Source organism: Cadophora gregata, assembly GCF_030347475.1.
Source record: "Cadophora gregata isolate MNR1 chromosome Unknown scaffold_18, whole genome shotgun sequence".
Taxonomy (NCBI): domain Eukaryota; kingdom Fungi; phylum Ascomycota; class Leotiomycetes; order Helotiales; family Ploettnerulaceae; genus Cadophora; species Cadophora gregata.
In genome coordinates this window covers 962,133-979,599 of record NW_026695941.1, presented here as the reverse complement: position 1 = coordinate 979,599, position 17,467 = coordinate 962,133, and the positions used below count along the sequence as shown (strand labels likewise).

At 49.9% G+C, this 17,467-nt stretch overlaps 4 protein-coding genes across 4 annotated transcripts; 1 reads left to right on the top strand and 3 right to left on the bottom strand.

The window, feature by feature from the left end:
• Nucleotides 1–594: 594 nt before the first annotated feature.
• Nucleotides 595–2,156, bottom strand: ONS95_006727 (uncharacterized protein). The gene has a single exon (XM_058500200.1). It carries the CDS (start codon nucleotides 1,119–1,121, stop codon nucleotides 912–914), a length of 210 nt encoding a protein of 69 aa, XP_058350036.1. The 5' UTR covers nucleotides 1,122–2,156; the 3' UTR covers nucleotides 595–911.
• ONS95_006726 (uncharacterized protein) lies at nucleotides 1,054–5,087 on the top strand (the record flags this gene model as incomplete). Its single annotated transcript, XM_058500199.1, has 2 exons — nucleotides 1,054–2,651; nucleotides 2,804–5,087. Exons 1-2 carry the CDS (start codon nucleotides 2,497–2,499, stop codon nucleotides 5,085–5,087), a joined length of 2,439 nt encoding a protein of 812 aa, XP_058350035.1. The 5' UTR covers nucleotides 1,054–2,496.
• A 5,521-nt stretch (nucleotides 5,088–10,608) lies between these two features.
• ONS95_006725 (uncharacterized protein) lies at nucleotides 10,609–13,298 on the bottom strand. The gene is made up of 3 exons (XM_058500198.1): nucleotides 13,093–13,298; nucleotides 12,846–13,043; nucleotides 10,609–12,798 (listed from the first exon to the last, which is right to left on the bottom strand). Exons 1-3 carry the CDS (start codon nucleotides 13,103–13,105, stop codon nucleotides 10,805–10,807), a joined length of 2,205 nt encoding a protein of 734 aa, XP_058350034.1. The 5' UTR covers nucleotides 13,106–13,298; the 3' UTR covers nucleotides 10,609–10,804.
• A 75-nt stretch (nucleotides 13,299–13,373) lies between these two features.
• On the bottom strand, nucleotides 13,374–15,139 carry ONS95_006724 (uncharacterized protein; the record flags this gene model as incomplete). The annotated part of the gene is made up of 3 exons (XM_058500197.1): nucleotides 13,374–14,005; nucleotides 14,054–14,119; nucleotides 14,172–15,139. 3 exons carry the CDS (start codon nucleotides 15,137–15,139, stop codon nucleotides 13,579–13,581), a joined length of 1,461 nt encoding a protein of 486 aa, XP_058350033.1. The 3' UTR covers nucleotides 13,374–13,578.
• Nucleotides 15,140–17,467: the final 2,328 nt, after the last annotated feature.

The window sequence follows — 17,467 nt, the reverse complement described above, 5'->3', positions numbered from 1 at the left end:
TTGCAGAGACACAACGAGTGGACGAGAAGGCACGATAGGATGATAAAGTCCTAGCTATACAGCCAGCAATGCAGATTGGGAGGGCGAGTAAAAAGAACAAATTCAATGTTGCCATCCAGGAAATGGAAAGGATACCGGGCCGCGCGAGGGCCGTTGTACAGTTTTCGTCTCGATAGTTGTGTGCTTCAGAACGGTTACTGATGCATGTTGATATCAATTTACAACATAAGTGATAGAGAGCGAGGAAATGCCATCATCTCGTAACACGGGGGCTTCACAGGAGAGTAGCATGGCGCTCACCAGCCACTCGCTAGAAGTCGAGAGGGACGGTCGGTATCCAGGAGTGCAACACGGCGTGTCTCGGTGTTGTTGTATGTGCTGCCAGACTTGTCGCTATTGGCAGGCTATTTTAGGTGTAACATGATGGATCGATCTCTCTGTCTTCTTGTCTCTCAGTAGTGAGTTTTTCTCGATGTCTTTTCTTGCATTTCCGTCAAGACTCTAGTCCTACCTCCCTGTCTGTATCCCTATGCCTATGCTGACGGAGGTATGCCTCACCTCTCCCATCCCATCCCATCCCATCCCATCCCATTCCACCCCACCCCAGCCCAGCTGCCCAGCTAAGCCCAGCACCAACAGCCACCTCCAAAGGTTCGCTTCCGTCTTTCCCCAGGCCCCTGTCGTGTCGAGCCTGTCCTGAGGGTGCTTGGCAGAGCGACGCAATAGGCATGGGCTTTTCGCCACAGCGATCGAAAATCATTTCCTCCATGAGCTTGGGCATGGGCATACGGGCATGGGCAACAGTGGAGTAGCGAGAGTAGAAGTAGGTAGGGAGTGTACTGTGGCTCAGTCGTCACGCAAGCACCAGCACCAGCACCAGCACCAGCACGTCCAAGCCGGCGACGCTGCTTTTACCTGCAGCCGCGGTCCAGCTCCAGCTCCAGCTCCAGCTCCAGCTCCAGCTCCAGCTCCAGCTCCAGCTCCAGGCCCCCGGCCTTGTCCCTCATCTCATCCCTCCCCTTCCTCCCATCCCATCCCATCCCATCCCATCCCATCCCATCCCATCTCATATCGCCAGCACCAGTACCAGTACCAGCACCAGCACCAACCCACCCAAGCATCAGAGCCTGTCCAGCTGTCCAGCTGTCCAGTCGCAGACCTGCCTGCCTATTCGCGGGTCCCACCGTACCTGTGGCCTGTAGCCCCCTCTAGCCTAGCTCTAGCTGCCCCGAAGACACCCTGGCCTAGCGTAAGCGTGCCTTCAGTGCTTTCGCTTCAGTTGCTGTTGCAGTCTCGCACCGTCGCTCGATCTGTCGACCACCGTCGGTCCTCTCGACCCTGGTCTCTGCGTCTGCCTCTGCGTCTGCCTCTGCCTCTTCCTCTTCATCTTCGCTGCTCTTTTCTCGTTACTTCACATCAGGTCAGGTCTATCTATCCAGCCAGCTAAACACGCTCACGCTTACCCCTCGTCCGTCCATATCCTGCTCCGACGGACGGCTTTACTTCCCTTCGTTATTTTCCCTCTGCATCCACTACCAGTACCCCCCCCCCCCCCCGCCCCGACAAGCACCCCTGGCCGATATCACAAAAACAGTGCCCCCGAGTGTGAAAGTCTGCTCCACCTCTCTTCCCAGCAACCCAACCTAACCTACCTCACCTAGGTACCCTACTGTACGGAGTATCTAGCCTTCGCCAGACGCCAAACTCCCAGTCCCTGTCCCAGTCCCAGTCCCAGTTCCCAGCAGCCGTGCGCCTTTTGCCCCGAGTAGTAACTTAGACCTGGGTACCGCACCTCACCTCACCTCACTCACTCACTCTCCTCGATCCTCAGCACCACTCCACTACTCCGCTGCTGCTGCTTTTCTCTTCTCTTCTTTCCCACCACTCGCACACCCACCCGCCACTTGCGTAGTTCCACATCGATCGTCCTCTCCCTCCATTTTTATTTTATATGTGATGGACCCCCATGTCCTGGTCCCCCAAAGTCCATAGTGGAATCCGCCGTCATTCGATCACCACTACTGCATACTCGCATCCACCCTCAGACTCACTCATATAACATCAGCCTCCTCCACTACTCCTCCCTCTTCTCCCGTGCCACTTGGAAGAAGAAGTGCTACCTCTCACGCTCGCTACCACTACCACTACCACTACCACTACCACGCTACTACACTTGTCAACAGTTACCGCCTATTTGACAGACACTTTCTAGACATTCTGTCTGTGCATCACTTGGAGCTTCCATGCAACAGACAAGAGCAGCAATTATCCCATCTTAACTGTCCACCATTCTTTGAGAAGATAGGAGTACGTCCTCGACTACCAACTCTGAAAATAGATGAAGAGCTGTATCAGCTCTCTCGCCCCATCTCCAGATGTTTCGAAATCGGTAAGTGACCACAAACCAAAGTCGCCCAAATGATGACGCCGGCGCAAACGCGACAGTCCAGCTCCCCACGCAATATCTTCATGTTTCTGGACGATTGGTAGCTAACAATGAATAGAACTTCATCTCAAAAGCCGGGTGATGCTTTCATTGCCAATTTCAGAGAAAGCTTCCCGGAAGTAGCAGTCGCAACTTCAACTGCTGGCTCCGGCTCTGGAAATACTTCTCTCGGCGATGCGACTGCTGGAGGCCCAAATGAAACTAGGTAATTAATTTCATATAATTTGTCAAACATGGTATTTTTCACTGTGGTCCAGCGGCTATCGTGGAAGTATAATGTCCTGGGCAAAGTGGCTCTGCATTTCCTACACGGCCCTAAATTTGGTTGACTTGCGCTGATCACTCTAGACACCTCAGTTTGGGTCACGAAGACATCAAAGATCTCGACCCCACTCCTAGAGCCCAACATGAGCCATGGCGATTCACCCCATCTCTCCTCGACCCGAACTCTTTCGCATTTTCCGCATTTGCCAACCAGCCGCCCGGCTACTACACACCAACCCCTGGAGGCACAAACACATTATATCACAACCAGGCTGGCGACCTCCACACTCCTGGGATGGGTATGGGAATGGGTCTAGGAACACCATTATCTTTGCCTACTTCTGCTGATGGCATGCACGCCAGTACGATGATGGATATGTCCGCATTCAGTCACCAAATGCCACCTCAGTTTCACAACTACAACCCATTTGGTGCCCCACAGCAGCAACACCATCACCACCAACAGCAACACCATCATCATCAGCAGCAACAACATCAACAGCAGTCCTACGCGCCATCATCGTTTGTTCACCAGGATACTGGATATGAGACTATGGAGCAAGACGGCTCTCCAATGGGTGACGAGGATGGCCGTATGGGTTCGATGGAAGCAACCATGCAACAACAATCTCCAATGATGAGTTTTCAGCCAGCTCAGTACAACATAGCTTCGGCAATGCCTGCTTCTGCAGAGAAATTCCGCTTTCATGTGACCTTGAACGCTCCCACGGCGATGATCAAGAGCACGGATGAGATCCCCATCACATATTTAAACAAGGGACAAGCGTATTCAATATCGATTGTGGACACCAATCCAAATCTTCCTCTCCCCACTGGCGCTAGATATCGAACCTTTATCCGCATTTCGTTCGAAGACGAGCAGCAACGACAAAGACCTGCGACTTGCTGGCAGCTGTGGAAGGAAGGGCGAGGAACTAACGAAGCACACCAACGAGGCGGTAAACTTCAGGCAGTTGAGTATGTCGAAGCAAATCAACCTGCTGAGAACGACGATAAGAGGACGCGCGTGGATATCGACACTGCCTCTTTTGATGGTTTTTCGGTCATTTGGACTCCAGGCGCGAATGGATCAACAGAATGCAACATTGCTGTTCGCTTTAACTTCCTTTCTACCGATTTCAGTCATTCCAAAGGAGTGAAGGGTATTCCCGTGCGACTGTGTGCGAAAACGGAGACGGTCTCCACAGGATCGCCTCGTTCCGGACCTGAATATTCGGAAGTTGCTTTCTGCAAAGTCAAGCTATTCCGCGATCACGGTGCGGAACGGAAACTGTCAAATGATGTTGCGCATGTGAAGAAGACAATTGACAAGCTCAAGCAACAGATTGCACAAGCTGAGACTGGTATGAAAGACTTTGGCAAGCGGAAGCGCACTGGATCTACAACGGTTAAGTCACAGCCAAGTCAACGTCCTGGAAAGGTCCAAAAGCACAAGAGGACATGGTCCATGTCATCAGCTTCTTCAGCTGGTGGACGAGTACCAATCGAAGAGGACCTTCACTACAAACTGCAAACCATGCAGGACATGTTCACCAGCACCCGGCCTGTGAGCATTCTATACCTTCGAGGATCTGAGCAGGACGATCCAGACCTCCACCCAGTTGCTTTGGTTGGTGAACCGCTGGATCTTACCAAGGTGGACTCAAGAGGCAGTGCCATCTGGCAACAGAGAAGCAGCGACCGTAGCTCTACCACTGGCACATCATCCCTTGTGTCGCCTTCGCCGAGCTCCCTCTCTTTACAATCTCAAGGTATCCCAGGCACGTCAGCCCCGAACCCACCAGGTCCATGGAGCGATTTCAACTCTATGGCCCCAACGGAGATGCAAACATCGAATCCTCAGCAACTGGCAAGCCCCCCGGACCAACTCACCAAGCTCCCTAAGACTGACGAAGCCGGGAACCTCAGTGGCTGGATTGAAGCATTGGGAGTTGACGCAGGCTACAAAGCGCCCACGGAGCGGCCCATCAAGCCAGTTGCATGTTTCTATATTCTCCACCGCGATCCTCATCAGCCAGATAAGGCCGAATACTACCGCGCGATCTACCTTATGCAAAGAACACTCAAAGACTTCACCAATGCGATTGCTATCAAATGGAATATCGAGCCCACCAAGATCATGCGGACTTTACATGTGCTCGAACGAGGCCTTCAAATCGAGATGGACGATGATGTTATTCGCGAACTAGCAGAGGGGCAGGACCTCGTAATGGAGATAGCCGAGATTCGCAACCCATCTCCTCAACTCAAACGCGAATGGGAGATGTCTCTCGACGTTACTGTGGACAGCGACAGTGCCAGCGGAACGCAACATGTCACACACACTGAAGGATACGAACTTCGCCTAATGTTTTAACATTTTTTTTTTCGACAATTCTTTGCCTCTTAATTTATACCCCGACGAACTCGACTAATTGGTCATGTAATTGTTTCGATACCACCATGTACTTGCCCTCAATGGTGGGTGGGCTCATCGAACGGCGTCACGTTGCTTTCTAAGATACCAGTTCCCTCTTTGGAACAAAACACACTGTGCTCGATATCGGTCCTTAAGTTATCACCTAGAGGTTTTGCATGGGAAGGCGACATCAGACTCTCATCTCGGTCGGACGGCAGATTGTAATCGGGCTTATTTGACCTTTGGGGCGTTGGTTTTACACCGTCCATTGCCTTCTTGCACATACTTTGCAGGCTTTGCTTGCATTACATTCACTTCAAGCTCACCAGGGCGACGTACACAGACTTTCATGAGGAACAATACACGGCGTTACGATTACACGAATATTTCCCCTTCGAGTTGCCAAGGATGGCAGGAATAGGGAACTGGCGTATTTTGGCTCCAGAATGGTGAAGCGCAGGCTACAGAGGGGGGTGGTGGTGGTGGTGGAGGAGGAGGCGATGGTGACAAATGGTGAAGATCCAGGCAATATGCAGCAGTGGTACAACAATGCTACTTTGCTAAAAAAAAATCAAGCAACCATTCAAACTCAAGTATCCAGACCCAGACCCAGACCCAAACTCTTTCAATAATGTGCACGGTGGTGTTCAACACACAAGTCGCTGGCCTCGCGCCTAGATGTCACTGCCAAGCACTCTGACATGTGTTTAGCCCACAATGGGGTTTCCCGGAGAACTACCTAACATTTCCACCTGCTATTTTGGCTCGAGCCTAAGCAGTCGCTAAGTCCTTAAGACTCAAACATGCCAAGAGTGCAGAAGGATCCCTTCTCGCCCTTCTCGCCCTTCCATTCCAGCATGCAGTAGGTTCAGCTTCCCAAGGATTCACCCGTTCTGGACCCTGCATCACGAGCCATTGTTGACTCAAACACAACTCTGTGTCTCTCTCTCTGACTCGGAAGTAAATTTACAGTATCTCCTGATGTCTGAACATCATTTCCCCAAGCTGTTCTCGCTTCGAGCCGAGGACCCAGCTAATTGGATCACCAAGAGTCCGCGTCCGCGTCCGCTCGTCGAGGGGTCCCGGGTCGCTGAGATCTGCACGGAACAACGGGTCAGCCACAAGAGATCATCTGCCGAGATGCTGCTTCCAGTATAGAAGTGGCAAGTGCTGTCGTCACTAGCAGGCGAAGCAACAGCCATGAGCATGAGGTGGCCATGAGACATGCCGAGCACGCGGTGCTGGGCTGCTGTTGGTTGGGCTATCAATTGTTCCATTGGTCCTCTCTGGCTTTGCCTTTTCCATTGGCTTTGGCTTTGGCTCCAGCTCACGGCTGCTCTCACTGGATCTTCCACAGCAGCCTCACAAGAGACGACCAGACGAGCAAGGCACCTAAGCCCGTTCTAGTCTGCCACAACCAAGACAACTTAAAATTCTCGAAGCCGTTACGACTTGCCCAGAAGTACCACCAGACCATTACATCCCGTCCATCCCGACTACTACGGCCACTTCATGTGCTCGTTCACCCCGAGACATTACCGTCGAGCCGGCGCCGGTAGGCTAGCAGTTTCATTAGGCTTTCTCTCCGTACCTCCCTACCTCCGTACTCTTGAATTACGTTCTCAAGAAAACAGGAGAACGTTGCGAGAAGGCATCGTCGGACTACGGAAGTACTGTACCTAGAGCGCGATGCTGATCTCCACAATGTGTTTCCGTATCTAAGGCTACAGCTACCTACTCGGTACCTGCTCGGCCCTCGATGTGTCCTCCCTTGCTCGCTGCTTTGTCCCACTCAGCACGATCGATCGCTTGCAGCAGCAACCAGCCCTTCTCAGGGTGACATTACCACGGGACCAGCAATATGTAAGGCACGCCCACGTTATGCAAAGGCCAGCTGGTCCAGGATTCTGCAGACTGCAGCAGAACAGGCTCTGCCAATTCGATACTGAAAGCTCTCCCCTGCGGAAATGCAACGACTCTAGGTTCTTCGATTGGAGGTGACTGGCAAGGACCGACAATGCAACTCTCGCTTGCCAGCGCGTTGCAGCATGCCATTCTCTGCTTTGCTATGCGTCAACCGCACGCAGGCAAGACTCATGTGAGGACGTGCAGACTTAGCGTGAGGCTTGACCTGACTGACAGTCAGCAAGAGGTGTGGTTGAGCTTTCATGTTAAAACTACCTGGCTACCTACACCCCCCGGGGGAGTCAGGAAAGGATGTTGGGCGATCAACTGGTTATCTGTGGCTTTACACCGCTAAGCATGAAGACACTGAGACTTTGGGCAAAAAGCAGCACTGGCACCGGCTGTCAACCCACGTGCTGTTCTGTGGCGCGGTGGTGCTCTGTGACGATCAAAACGACGGTCTAGACCTCTGGACTCGAATCCCAAGAAAAAGCGCCGCTCTAAAGGTTAACAGTCCTGCACGCAGGGTCATGATCGTCGAGCGAGTCAGAGGTCGAGCTTCATGCCCTACGCCACACCGGCGAGACTGGCGGCGTTGGCGTAGGTGTCGAGCCACAACTGTGATGAGCTCTCTAGCACACAAGAGGCTGTGATCTGCCCGTGGGGAAATTGGAGGGGTCGTTGGTCGTCGTGACGATCTGAGCTGTTCAGGAAGGTGAGGGATTTCGGATCTTCAGGCTGGATGACGGAGACGAGATCGCTTGGTGGATGATGATCGCCAGGATCTTCATAATACTGTAATGATTCGCTTTCCGCCGAACCTATTTTTAACCCTTGCTTCCACTGCTTAACTTACCTTACTCTTCTGGTATGTTATCATTAGTTACAATACAGTTCTCAAATTTCGTGCAACTCTCCCCGTGCAATCCCCAAGTGCAGAGTTTGCAATCACCACTGCAAAGCCGGGAAGAAGACCGCCATGTTAATTCTTTAGCGACGGCACCTAAGTTTACCCCTCAGCTTTGTCAACAAACGGTCAGCGCTGTGGCTTCGCTTTCGTCGCTTTCACCATCTTAAACTTTACGCCCCTAACAGCCATGTTCTTCCCTTCCTTCTTCCACTGTCCTGAAGCGCAAATTAAATTTCGAGAAAACTCTCCTTTCCGCTTTACACTTTTAAAAACGCGAGAAGAAGACATTGACATTTGGTAAGAAGCTTGGTTGGACTGGCCACTTATCTGCTCCCTCTCGAGCAGTGTACAGAGTACTGCTCACTGCCACCACCACTCTGTAAGCAAAGTTCATTCAGCGTGGAAGATAAAAGAGCCTTTCAAACAAAGTGAGAGTCAGAGTTTCACTGGTAACTGCTGCACCAGCCACTTTGAAAAAACGTGGCAGACACGGCCTGGCCTCGGGACTTCAGACAGAGTCCCGCGTCAGAGCGTGCGTTGAGTTGACTCTGACTTCTGATGCCCTCGCTTCAGGTTGGGTCTAGTCATGTGATCTGAGCCCGCTTCTGTTGCTCCCTACTGAGAAAGAACACAAGCTTGTGGTGAAGGAACGGCAAGCATGGCCTGCGGGGTTCCATTTTTTCAACCTGAGCTCTGGGTTGGGGTTGGGGTTGGGGTCAGAGCGATTGGACGTAGGGACGGAGATTCCGTGTTCGGCACTTCATTGTGAGGCGTCGACGAAAACCCAACGATGGCTGAAAATCATGTCTTCCCCAGATGGAGCGGCGGAGGAAATGATTCAGACTTGGATCTAGATCGGGACCTGATATAACAACACTTTAATTTCCTGATTTGAACAAGCAATTGGTCAAAGAAATTGTATGGCCCCAGCCGAGAAAAGAAGGGCAAAAAGGAAAGGCGAATGCAAATCAAAGGTGTGAACGAGGAAGTAGCGGAAACGGCAAAATGGAGGGCAACTTACAATAATATCCACATACCGCCAAGCTTAAGCCCTTCCACAAGCCGGGCAATTTAGCTTTCACATCCCTCTCTCTCTTGTTCTTCTTACTCTCTTGATATTCTCTTCCATTGACAGCTAAAAAGCAAAACTTTGCTCGGCATTAAACTTGAACTTGACTACGAATGCAATGCCAACACAGTCAAAAGCCTGAGTATCAACAAACAGGGGCCTCCCCAGCATTTTAGCGAGCCGTGACTGACCAACTGACACTTGTTCGACTTCAGGTGCATCTTACTGGCCGGGACCCGTGATCCCTAGATATTAGTGACTTCCATTGGCTGGTACCAAATGGGTAGCCACGTGTCGAAGCGATCTGCTTCCAGCTGATTATACTGTTTGGGAATTTTGAAGTTCTCTCGAAGAAATTAACACAAGTAGGAAGCTGGATGTGCGAGCTACGCCTGGGAGGGGGCTGGTTGGGTTGTGGCCGGGAGATTGTTTCCGACCTGTTCGAGGTAATTCAGGGTCTACTGGAAAAGCGAAGAGCGGCTAGACGAGTCGTTTCTTGGCTCGATATTAGTATTTATGGATCCGTTCGCCATGTAAGAAAGCGAGGCACGTTTTAATGTTACGAACTTCGTCCTTATTGGACTGGAAATAGTAATTCACTTCACGAGAATCAGTGGCTGGTAGACTCTAAAATAGTTATTAAGCATGAAGAAATAATACTGATCGAGCACTCCAATGACTCGTAACTATTTTAAGCACGCATATACTACATCAGCGAAAGGCTGATGGTGCAAAAAAGCTTATCAGTCTCACAGAGAAGTTGTGACCCGGTGCGAGGAATGGTTTGTGAAAATCATTCGATCTAGGGTCTCCTAGTATAACAATTGCCAGGTTTTGTGAGTTCTTCTCGACAAACAAGTGCCATTTCTGGCATCAAGCTTAAGTGTGATTTACAATCATACTGCACCCTCAATTAGCTAGCCAGGATTTCTCCAGGCTTTGTGAGCTCGTGTTGAGACAACGTTCTGCGCATATTACAAGGGATTGTCAACTGCCTCCTCTTCAGTGAAATGATAAAACGAGAACGTCTTTTGGAGAATTTGTAGAGGAGTCGCGAAGTGGTGGAGGGGTAGTCGAAGGCCACCTTCACCTCGGCCCAAAAGTTCAGTTCCGCTTTGGCATCCACCAGACGACGATTAGAGAACTTCTGTACTCCAGATTTATTTCTTACCAAAGACACAGTTGCTTCTAACTGATATTCCGAAAGTTCAGAGCATGGTACAGAGGCTGTTGACTGTCCGCGGATGAGTTCGTGTCTTGCTTCGCTGAATCCTCAGTTGGAAAAACAAATATACTTGAATTCGAGTCTTTCTGTGATGGAATGGGACATAAATCACTGATTTGGCTGCTCTTGGGGGAAAGCAGTGAAGAGAGACGTGAGAGACGAGATTTCCGAAGTTTTGCGAGCTGGCCTTCACACTGGAACTACCACCGATAGTCCTTTCCCGCTCAGAATCCTTCATGACAATAAGCCTAACGTCACACAGAGTCCGTTCGGTGACCTATTGCGTCAGGCCACTACTACCCTAGGTAAGAAATTAGTGAGCAAGGCGTTGTTTAGACGAGGAGCAAAGCGAATGAATCCAACTGATCGTGTCTGATCAAAAAGTCTATATGTCTAGAATGAATACGCGATAGCATTATCTATTCACGACTCTCTTGAGTCCCCTCAATCCCACTCCAAACTCCTCATCGCCGCCACAAAATTCATATATGCAGTCCCGTTCAAACAATAATAGCCAACCACCAAGCCTGCAAACACCAAGAAATGCAACGCCAAAATCCCCATATTCATACAAGTAAAGCCGTGATACCCTCATAAGCCCTTTCAACGCTCCGCTTACCCAGGCCGGGTACCGCAATCAATTGCTGTAAATTCTTGATGTTACCACCCTCGTCCTCGTTCTGCAGTTCAAGGAATTCGACTAAGTCCCGGGCCTTCTTCGCACCAACCCCGCTGAGACCTCTGATCATGGTGACGTTTCGTGAGTTGATAATATCTAGGAGGTGTCGGGTGCGTGGTGTTGGTGGTTCAAGGCTGTCAGCGTCTGCTTCATCGGAGAAGATCCGGAGTGCGGATTTGGGAGCTGGTTTGGCTTTCGGCTTCTTTGCCTTAGTGGCTCTGTAACAAAAGCTGTCGTCGTCGTCGTAGTCATCGGCTTGGAGAACTGCGGATCCATTGAAGTCATCGTCCGAGTCCGTACCTGTCTTCGCTCTTCGGGGCTTGGGTGATTCATTTGAGCCTTCAGAAGACATTTGAGGCAATGGGGGTATAACGATAGGCATTGTTGCTAAAGCCTTGCGCTTCTCCACTTCATTTTGTCCAGCAGATCTCACAGCTGCGTCATCCTTCTTAGCTCGAATCTTCTCCTTCAAATGCTCGATCTTCTTGTGCAGCTTCTCTTGTTCTGGGAAGAAAGGTAGCGCCAGCTCGTACATCTTCAGAGCACTCGATTCCTCCCCGCGGGATTTATGTTGCCGTGCCATCAACAAGAAACGTAGTCCCTCGGCCCTAGCATCCTCAGCTTCTCCACTCTCTATCTTCTTTTCCAGGGCTTCGAGTCTTCGCTGCACCTCGTCACTAAGTCCCACAGGGACAGTAGCTGGTTGTCGTGCAGCAAGTGCTTCTTGAACTTTTCGCTCAACCATTTCCTCGATCTTCGCCGATGAAAGCTCCACCCCAGATCTCAACCCAGTAGGATTTGCTCGAGCCATTTTCGTTGGTCGAGTATTCAGTGAGGAATCCGAGGGGCGTTTGGAGGTAGTATTTGCTCGTGGAGCTGGTGCACGCGGTGGTCCTGTTGTCTTCGATTTATCTGTGTAGACCGAGAAGGATTTTGCAGGCTTATCTCCTTTCTGAGATGCTGCATTGGCATGAGTATTATGAGCGTTCGCCAAGGGTCTCAATGGTTGTCGCGCCATTGAGGTTCCGGAAAGTGGCACAGTTTTTCTAGGTGGCTGCGTGAACACGACCTCATTCTCGATTTCCCGAACCTCGATACGCTTCGCTCTACTCGAAACATTCAGGCTTGAGAGCGTGTCCAGATGATACGATCTCAGAGGCGCAAGATTCAAGATCATAATCGTAATCCCGTTGTTCTGACCCAGACTGAGGATTCGGGTCATCTTACTCTCCCGGAAAGGAATTCTCTTGTCGCCTCTTCCAATTGCATCGATACAAGAACTCAGTACAAACAAGCTCTTGTTGATACTCGCCGACTCCACCAATCTCTCCTTATTATTATCTGTTCGCCGGTTATCTTCAGAACCAGCCAGATCAATGGCAGATGCTGTACTGATCAAGGTCTCATCTCCGTTTGTCTGTGTTACCTTGACCATAAGAATTGCATGACTTCGACTACTCTGCGCATTAAGACTGGTGCCAGCTGTACTCCGGTTGTTGTTGGCTTCGATATACAGTCTTTCGAAATCCTTCAGGTCATCACATGCATGTTCCGAAAGTCCAACCACGAAAGTCTTTCCGTCCTTCTCCCGAATTGGCAAACCCGCCAGTGACCTCTTGTCCGGCGCCTCAAAGAGATCGTACACCTTGTCGTTATAGATTTCGTAATAAGAGAGTGTAACAGTGACTGTTGTTTCATCTCCAGAGTCTTTCGTGACCTTTCTACCTCGTCGATATATTCCACTTAGCAGACGTGGGATGATTCCTCTCTCCGACAGCTTCAAGCCGCCTCTCATCGTATGTGTCTTTCCCGTACCCGTAACGCCGTATGCAAACACCATAACATCCAAACCTTGGAATAGACTCTTCAAATGCGGGGCAACTATCTCTCATCAGACTGCGTGCGTCTAAAACAACCAATTGACGTACCCTCGTTCGTAAAAAGCTCCTCCTGTGTTGTGCCCATGTCATAAACACCGTTGAAGGTGAAGCTAAACTCCTCGGCCTCATTCTTGGGATTCGGAATTCGAACGACGTTATTAGGCTTTCCCTCCTGGCTGCTTTCTGCGCGTACAATCGTATCTCTGTCGAGTTCCTTTGCAAGTAAAGGCCGAATCCGCGCCACCACTGTTGCCTGTTAGTCCATGAAGTCCTCATAGAGAGGGCGTGTAATTACCTCTGACAGACATGATAGACCAATTGGGATACCAATTGATGCGAAGAAGAAAGAGATTTAATGAAATGCGCAACACAAGGCTGGAACCCTGTTCGAGATCAAGGGTCGTTGGTCGTTTGGCTGTTTGCGAGGATGATTTCTCTGTTCCTTTGATGTTTTCGGAAGTCGTCTCGGGCTTTCTGCGGCGGTTGACCGAGCGACGCGCCCCACACTTGAGAAGCATATCCGTGGAACTCAACATGAGTGCGAACACAATTTCTTCAATCAACTCCTCCAGTGTCGTTTCTAATATACATCTGAAAAGATGCTACGTTTGGTGGGGAATTTCGAATGGCGTTACAGAAAACCTCAATGGATTAAAACGCACTGATGAGGTGATAAACAGCTTCATGGGAGATGAGATTAGTAATGGAGTCTATCTTTCCGTTTCGAAGGCAGTTGTGCCTTTTCTAACTTTCGGTCACTCGATGTATGGTGCTTTTAATCTTAAATCACACTCGGCTTAAAACCAACTTGCACCCATCTAGCAGCAACGTAAAACAAAGTGCCTACCGCCATCGTTACACCACAGAAAATTTGTAGATGATGGAACCCTCCATTATCACTCTCAATCAAAGCCCCACCGATTGGATTTCCAGTCAAGCCGCCAATGGCCACGAACAAGAAGTATGTTCCGTTTCGAGTGCCCAGTTCGCGGATAGGCGAAATTTGAGCGATGAGCGACGGTCCCATAGAAACGAATGCTCCAGAAGAGAAGCCATACAAGACACAGAAGATGATGATCGGGATGTTGCCAGATGATGGAAGCCAGAGAGCCAGTACGATAATGGCTGAGAAACCAGTTGTGATTATCATAACGTTAAAGCGGCCGATACGGTCTGCAACGATACCTGGAAGGATACGTCCGAAAATTCTGGCTGTCGGTTAGAATCTCCAGGCAGACATACAACTGGGGACTTACGAAGCAGCATTGAGGATAGGGACAAGATATATCGCTAGGTTTGTTGACATCCCATGACTTTGTGCCCTATTGCTCTGTTAGTAAAGTTCAGTGGGTGACTAGGGCCATCCTGACATACTGTATGATTATGTAATTAAAGGGTAAGAAAGTCCCGAAGAAGAACAGAAATGATGCCACACAGAGCAGAAAGAAGGCAGGTTCCTTCAGCGGGCGGATGAATGTCATCAAATCAAGCTTCTTCGGCTGCGGAGTCAAGCGAGACTTGACAGTAAAATTGGCAATAACCAGCATCCCGAACATCGTAAAAGCAACAGCTCGCATTGTCCATGGAAATCCAATTCGCGGAATCAATTTCGACACCATGATCGGGAGAATGACTCCTCCCAACGATGAACCAGATGCCATTGTACCGAAAGCAGTCGCGCGATTCTTGAAGAACCACGTCCCCACAGAGCTCATGGCAGCATAGAATATCGCGCTAGCGCCGAGAGCAGAACAGATACCTTGCGCCAAGATGAAGTGGTAGTATTGTCTCGAGAGAGAGGTCATCATCAAGCCGAAGATATGGAAGAACGTCCCGCACAAGAGAAGCCATCTTGGTCCAAAGTTGTCGAACACTTTCCCGAATACGGGCCCGCCAAAGAACATCATGAAAAGTTCCAGAGACGGGATCCATGAGACCGTACTTGAGGAGTATCCGGTGAGGAGATGGACCTGGTAGTATTCCTGAAACACACCGATGCAATTGATCCATCCAAAGCTGCAGAACAGACATAACCAACCTCCTACCACAACGAGCCATGCTTCGAGTCCTCCATCCGGGAAGTCTGCAGGGTTGACACCGCCGGGCTTAGGTGCAGAGTTCGAATTAACCCCTCCCTTCTCCAAGTCTGCTTCTGCCGCGACCGCTGGTTTGGGAAACATATTCGCATCGGTCTCATTGTTCTGGCTGCCAACTCGATCGAGGAAAGGGGGGTGGCCGTCGTCCCCGTCATTCTGCTCGTATGGCGTTTTCTCGATCGGATCTGACATCTTCTCGTCCACAACAGTCGATGCACAAGAAACTGGCGGATTCGTAGCCATCATGGCTTCTGCTGAGGAGTTGCAGGTTGATATAGGATATTCGAGGTGACAGTCTATCAAGAGCAGTACATCAGGCTCTACAGCACTCTACTTGTGTTCCAACGCAAAGGAAGCAATGCGAGCAGTGGTTCGTTAGATGAGTGCTGCAACCGCGCAAGGTTGGTAATTGGAAGAAAATAGCGAGAGATGGAGAATGAAGAGCGACTGGTTCAAGCAGGGGCCGAGCCCTCTTTATACTCGCCCATACTTATAATATCGTGTTAATAGTCACCAACATACATACATACATACACGTCGCTTGGGAGTTGTTCAAAAGCCGCGGATTTTGGGAAGGGGAAGGGAAGCTCGCTCTCGCAATCTAACGCGCGAAGGCCGAGGAGGAGGAAGAAGAAGGGGAAAAGGAAAAGGAAGCACACAGCCTTGCTGCAACCGCATGCGTAGCGTTGGCTAATCATTGCTTGATCTGCCCGGTCTCTTGCTTCAAGCCAATCGCAGTCATGGGGAAGTGAGCAAGCAGCCCCACAACGCAATTCAGCTCTCATGATGACAGGCCCCTTTATTTTTGGCGAGCTCCAAGCGAGGGCTTATTTTTGCCCAGGCCCGGCAAGGGAAAGGTATTTACGTATCACAAAATCCGACGCGGACTTATTGACGGTGAATTGGTTGCGCTCAATTGCTTGACGACTAGGACACGGGACGGATTTATCGTTTGGCAAATTCGTTTCTGCATCTCAATCCCGTCCCATGGTGACGTGCTGGTAAGAAGTTGCTCTTGACATGAATGCATATCTGAGTGCTATGTTAACCACTTTCGCAGCGGTGGCGAAATACGGACCGGGTATGTCGTTGACATGTCTAAGTCCAAGCTATGCAATTCACAGGTATTGGATGAAGAATTGAGAGGCCAGGTCTACTAGCTTGTCACGCTTTCAATCCAGCTTGAATGCCTTTGTCCAATCGTCATTTGATGAGGCAGCTATTTTAAATATGTTCAGCCTTCGAATATTGAAAATTATGGCCATGTTCCTATAAAATATAAAATGGCCTTAGCAGTGTTCTGCTCCGCCTTGATGTATTATTAATTACGAGAGTTGATACTGTAACTCCGGCATAGGCCCTAGTATATTGAAGAACAAGCCCAGCTATCATTCAGTTGTTAAGCATATGTAAGGCAAGCCACATACAACGACACCAGCCAATCATAGCTTCAAATCTTCTAAACAAAGATCACAGGTGTGTTCTATCCCCTCAAGCGGTGGAACGCCTTTTAGCGTCTTGGCGGGTTCCCCACCAAAACTCAGGGTAAACAAACCATGTAAACAACCCAAATAATTGTCATTCCACACCACACAAAATGCAGTGCAAGCCTGTGCAACCCATTATTTCCGATTCTACCGACCCTGCAACCACTCGGCCGGCTTTACCACCCGTTGAAAAGACCGGAACGGGCTTTATACCTATGGAATTACCCGATTTCCCCCCCTCAATCAACCTCCCTCCACACCTTACCCCCCTTGATGCCTGGGGTATATTCTTACTGTTTTTCCCTGAGGAAATCATCCGGATCATCTGCCAGAACACGAATCAGCATATGGATCTCAAAATTGAGGCTCTAAAACATGATCCAGACCTACTCCCGCATGCCCGGATCCGTAGCTGGCACCCTATGACAATACCCGAAGCATATGGATACATTGGAATACGTATATATATGGGAATCCATCAAGAAAACCAGTCAAGGGATTATTGGAGATTAGGGGATAATCAGTGGCCGGATCACCCTGTTTCAAGTGTTATGAGCCTTCAGAGGTATGAGGCAATCCACACAGCGTTCCGTGTGTGTACTGCCGATCCGGATCATGAATTTAAGGCTGTTTTTGAAAGAGTAAGCCTGATTCCTTTGTATCCGGATAACTTACTAACTACCTGGATAGTTAGAGCCTTTAAATACCTATATTCAAAGGGTTTCTCGAGCCTACTGGATTCCAGGGCGTGACGTAGCTATTGATGAGGCTATGGTCCGGTTCCAAGGTCGTTCCTTCGATACACTGAAGATTCCTAGCAAGCCAATCGCCCGGGGATATAAGATATGGGTCCTGGCTCAGAAGGGCTACTTTTTAGACTGGGTTTTCCATAGAAAAGGGAAGAAATCGTCGAATCCGGATACATTAAGAGGCCCCTGGAATATCCCTCGCCCTACGGTTTTCAGTGGCAATTCGTCATCCGCTGTCTGTGCCTACCTTATGGGGAGGCTTCCGGATGGAGGCAAAGGGTTCCTAGTCTACCTGGATAACCTGTTTACAACTACCAAGCTCCTAAAATATAGTAGAG

What these genes read in the sequence shown, in the direction of transcription:
- ONS95_006727 (XM_058500200.1), bottom strand. Translation starts at nt 1,121, where the DNA reads ATGCTTGGGTGGGTTGGTGCTGGTGCTGGTACTGGTACTGGTGCTGGC.
- ONS95_006725 (XM_058500198.1), bottom strand. An exon ending in GGAGCTTTTTACGAACGAGG is followed by an intron (nt 12,799 to 12,845) that starts GTACGTCAATTG and finishes GATGAGAGATAG; the next exon opens with TTGCCCCGCATTTGAAGAGT.